The 5,240-nt window shown below is 37.5% G+C and overlaps 1 protein-coding gene across 1 annotated transcript; it reads right to left on the bottom strand.

Moving 5' to 3' along the window:
- Positions 1-421: 421 nt before the first annotated feature.
- Positions 422-4,682, bottom strand: LOC103510134 (fatty-acid amide hydrolase 2-A). Its single transcript, XM_026824271.1, has 5 exons — positions 4,607-4,682; positions 2,961-3,105; positions 2,494-2,831; positions 1,088-2,407; positions 422-786 (listed from the first exon to the last, which is right to left on the bottom strand). Exons 3-5 carry the CDS (start codon positions 2,797-2,799, stop codon positions 778-780), a joined length of 1,635 nt encoding a protein of 544 aa, XP_026680072.1. The 5' UTR covers positions 2,800-2,831; positions 2,961-3,105; positions 4,607-4,682; the 3' UTR covers positions 422-777.
- Between the last annotated feature and the right edge of the window lie 558 nt (positions 4,683-5,240).

Below are 5,240 nucleotides of genomic sequence, written 5' to 3'. Positions count from 1 at the left end.
TGTGTAAAAGTACGGCGTAAACGACCTACCAAAAGGTTAAGGAGGCTAATTAGAAAAAAAGTAAAAGTTTTGACCTAATGTGTATTAGGTACAAATCAAAAACCTGTGTACGAATCAAAAACATTTACTAACCTTTAAAAGAAAAACATGAGGTAGGCACATATTGATTACAACAACACTAGCCTCCAGTGAGAAGCAATGGGAATATGGGTCCCTTCAGTGTACCCTAGGCAGAGCCGAAAAATCCCTGAAAAGGTATAAATATCCCGTGAGAATCAAATAATAAATGATGTATAAACAATGGATTTTGATTTACATTTGAAATATTCGTGCAATAACAGATTCTGTTTAATGTCTTACATGAAAATATCAAATAATAAATGATGTATAAACAATGGATTTTGATTTACATTTGAAATATTCGTGCAATAACAGATTCTGTTTAATGTCTTACATGTAAATGTATAAAATGTAGGTATAAAATATTACAAGTAGATATCACAAATATGTGATTCATATTCAACATATAGGGTGTTTGGAAACCAGGTTGCCAGAGAGTAGGTCCCCATACTCTCTCCGGGTAGTAGGAAAGTGTTGAGAACCCCCTTGGTTTAAAATTATCCCCTGGCAGGAATGACATGACAGTATCAACATTGCTTTTACACATTGTTGATCAGTGATCAGATTACATACTTAGTTTAGTTTAGATTCATTACGTTACTCTGGTGAGATAAAAAAGAAGAGAGATTAGTTACTGTCAGTGTGTCAGTCCCAAGTCTACTGTAACAGTGATCAGATTACATACTTAGTTTAGTTTAGATTCATTACGTTACTCTGGTGAGATAAAAAAGAAGAGAGATTAGTTACTGTCAGTCCCAAGTCTACTGTAGATTGAACGGAGGTTTCCATCCTATCACAGATTGCTTTTCCAAATAGTTGGCAACGTCTATACATAACTTATCATTGTTGGTCGTTGCCACAATCTGGACCCCCAATGGGAGACCATCCTTACTCAGACCCACTGGAACATTCACCACTGGGAACCCTAGCACGTTGAAGATAGCCCAGTAAGCGAAGTCTATTGTAGATTGAACGGAGGTTTCCATCCTATCACAGATTGCTTTTCCAAATAGTTGGCAACGTCTATACATAACTTATCATTGTTATTCCCCGCCACAATCTGGACCCCCAATGGGAGACCGTCCTTACTCAGACCCACTGGAACATTCACCACTGGGAAACCTAGCACGTTGAAGATAGCCCAGTAAGCGAAATTATATGGACGGAAGAATGTCGTATAGTGGTATGTAGCAGGACAAGGACATGACGGGAAAATCAACACGCCATCATCAGCCAGAACATCTGTCAGCTTCTTTCGCAACTTGTCTGTCTGCTCTTGCGCCCAGTCGTCTTTAGGCAGAGGCAGATGCATGTCTATCAGCTTCATAATGGCGGGGAGGGTGTGATCAGACATTCCCAGGAAGATTTTAATCGTCTCCCTCCACCAAGATGCTTCCCCTTCCTGGTTGACAAGATCTCGAGCAAAGTTCCCAGGTTCTTTCGTCATCCAATACCTCCACAGTGCATAACTCTTCTTAAACTGTTTGATGTTCTCCAGTTTCTCAGCCGAGACTTCTGTAATTTCGTCCAGTGCACGAACACACTTCCTGATTGCGCCTATCATTTCTCCGCTCACAGGAGATACTTTCAAATCTCCTGGTTGTTCGACGTAGAATACCTTCAGTTGTTTGAGGTCATGCGTGCGGTCTAGTTTGAGCTGATGAAGTTTCTCAGGGATAACCAGACATTTTATGAACGGCAAGATGTCCTCTGCATGTTTCACAATGGGACCAGCAGATACCATTGTCCTTGCTTCTTTGCCACTCCGGAAGCCCATGCCTTTGGTGTTGATAAAACCAGTTGTCAACTTGTAGCCATATACACCGCAGTAGAAACCTGGCATGCGACAGGAGCCTCCAATATCTGTACCCAAGCCTAGGGGAGACCCACACGCACTCACAATAGCTGATTCTCCTCCCGAAGACCCGCCTACTGTCCTGGACAAGTTGTACGGATTATTTGTCTGACCAAACACCATGTTTCTCGTTTCACTCCACAAACAAAGCTCGGGAACGTTAGTGACCCCCAGGAGGATTGCCCCTGCAGATTTGAGACGTTCCACAATGTAGGCATCCTCAGTTCCTTTTACATCCTTCCTTTTCAAAAGTCCAATCGAGAAATTCAATCCTTTTGAAGCCGTACTATTTTTGGACGTAAAAGGCACACCCAAAAACGGCTTTTGACTGAAGTCAATCTCGTCAAGAGCTATTTGTTTATCGAGGAGCTTGGCTTCTTCAAGAGCCTCGGAGAATCGGTTGTCAACGACAGAGTTGATCTTACTGTTTACCTGTTCGATTCTGTGGATGAAAATTTTGACCACTTCTTCACAAGAGATTGCTTTGTTTTTGATTTTCGTAGCAACTGTGGTGGCACTTTGCAATCAATTCTGTGGATGAAAATTTTGACCACTTCTTCACAAGAGATTGCTTTGTTTTTGATTTTCGTAGCAACTGTGGTGGCACTTTGCAGTAGAAGTTCATTTTCAACTGGAGGTAGAGCAAACTTCTGTTCCTCGTATATGAAAGAGAACACAAAGTCAATACACCAGTCGACCAAACTTCTGACGAATGTGAGGAACATGGTCAACAAGTTACAGGCAACTTGCCGGCGAGATCGCTTCTGCTGTTTCTTCCTGGAGCTACTGATAGTCTTGGGAGAATCCCTCTTTTTCACTGGCATGTTTACTAGCTTTCACAGGGAGAGGGAGTGAAATTTTAAGTTACAGGCAACTTGCCGGCGAGATCGCTTCTGCTGTTTCTTCCTGGAGCTACTGATAGTCTTGGGAGAATCCCTCTTTTTCACTGACATGTTTACTGGCTTTCACAGGGAGAGGGAGTGAAATTTTTCCTTGAACTTTACAAACTTGTACTTGGAGGAAAGTTCAGAATTTATTAGTTCGTAATAATTTCACGTCACTTTTTGAGTTCTCATTGTTTTCAAACACTCGTTTAGTTCGAGATAATTTTAGATTATAAATGACGTTAGCTGGTAAAGACAAATAGACGGAGAGTAAAGTTAGTAATGATAATTATTATTCTACTCGTTATCAAAGTTTGTCTCAATCAATATGTGTCATTTGCATTGGAATTCTTGAGAGTCATTTATTTTAAACCCTTCAGAATAACCCCGCTGCGCCGAGATAGAAAAATTGGATTTTAATAATTGTAAAAGATTAATAAAATATTTCCTCTCTAATTTATTATAAAAAGTTGTAAGTGCCTCTTTGTAGATGCCTTTTTGTATTTGAAAAATTTCTGTCCGATTAGGTTGGCACTTTGGCAGTTATCCGCACTAAAGGAAAATAGGTACTAAATATTGTTGTTTTCAACATACCTATATTGACGTCCGCAAGAAGATCACTTAGAATACCACACAAAAAGTAACCCTAGTACAATAATACGCAAGAGGTTTACTGTTCTGTGCAAAATTTCATCTGCTGGGATTACCCTGGCGTTCACAGTCCATAATGCAATATGATATCTCCATTAGCTTATGATATCACCATTAGCTTAACATTATGCAAGGGCATGTTGGCAAACAACTACCTAATCCTTACTAAGTATGGTCGGAACGGCAAGTCTACGGATACTACCTGAATAATATGATAGTATCATAGACTTCGTGTAGCTAGGTAGAAACGGGATGCAAAGAGGATGTAATAGTAAAATACCCCAGTGTTGCCAAAGCTCTATTTCCCCAGTATCTATTCCTGATTTTCTTTTGCCATAATATATTAATAAAATTTATCAATTTTTAAATTATAATGAGTTCTACAGTTCACTAAAGTACTGAGTTCACAATTTTGTCTATTTTTAAACAACTGAAGAAGTGATTTCCATGTTGTGCCTTTTTGTGAACTACCCATGGAGTTATCAAATATGAACTACCAGAGTTACTTTCTATTTATCTTTCACAATCTGGCAACATGGCCTCTCCTCATAATAATAATAACTGTAATTAGTAAACAAACCTGTCCTCAAGGTTATTTCCCTTTTCCATAATTAGTTCTGGACACATCTGTTTCTAACAGTGGTAGGTATTGTATGACTAATTAATGATTAAGTACTATTAGCAATACCTAACCAGGTATGTAAGCCTACTGGCTTTATTCTTCCTATACAATTTATTCCTAATTCGTATACAATCATGACCTACAACGAAGGTTTTATAGGCAATACACTTATTCGCCTTATGAAAAGGTTTGTTAACATTACCCAACCGGCATCAACAGCTGTAAAATGCAACAAATACTAATATAATAATACCCATCTAATATTGACACACATATAAAACATATATCCAATACAGAATTGTCAGAATATTGACTGAGACAACACCGACCATTGACCGGCGAATAATAATAAAATAATAATAATAAAAAAAAAATCTGTGGCAAATATGACATCAGACCAATTTTTAATGTGGAAAAAATAATATTAATAAACAGACAGCTGACTAATGACTAATCTAAAACAATCAAGCTCACCAATATTTAGTTCACAAATTTGTAAAATAATATGTAGGTAGGTATAGAAAAAGTAAAATTCATTCAAAATCAAAAATTGGGTAGGTATTTATTTTTATTTTTTTACGACCAATAAAGTTATTTAAAAAATAAAATGAAAACAGGTAAGTAGTTATAATCTAATCTACCTTATACTTGCAAAAAAGAAAAAAAAAATATTTTACAAAAATAAACAAGCCACACAAAAATCACTGTTTAGATAGAGATCATGACAAAAAAATACTGAATCCTGAATCCAGTGGTTACCCGTACTGGTGTAGATAATACTGATAACACAATGGCATAGTTGGCTACAAGCTTAGAAATTCAGAACTAGGCTGGCTACAAGCTTAGAAATTCAGAACTAGGCTGGCTACAAGCTTAGAAATTCAGAACCTATTTCAGAAGCCGATAACTGCATTAATAAGACCAATAGGTAAAGGCACTGAGCTATATTGGAAACAACTACGTTAAAAAGCTTTAAAAGTTCTTCATTTATTTAAAGAGTTTGTGTTTTCTCTCTCTTTACCTCTATGTAGGTACTTTCCATTTGATTCGTCTGCATTTTATGGTTTACTGAGGCGAAACGATAGAATTATAAATGAAGGATGAACTT

Source organism: Diaphorina citri, unplaced genomic scaffold (genome assembly GCF_000475195.1).
Source record: "Diaphorina citri unplaced genomic scaffold, Diaci psyllid genome assembly version 1.1 scaffold563, whole genome shotgun sequence".
NCBI lineage: Eukaryota > Metazoa > Arthropoda > Insecta > Hemiptera > Psyllidae > Diaphorina > Diaphorina citri.
Note: the sequence above shows the minus strand (reverse complement) of the source record. Positions and strands in the feature narration are given on the sequence as shown.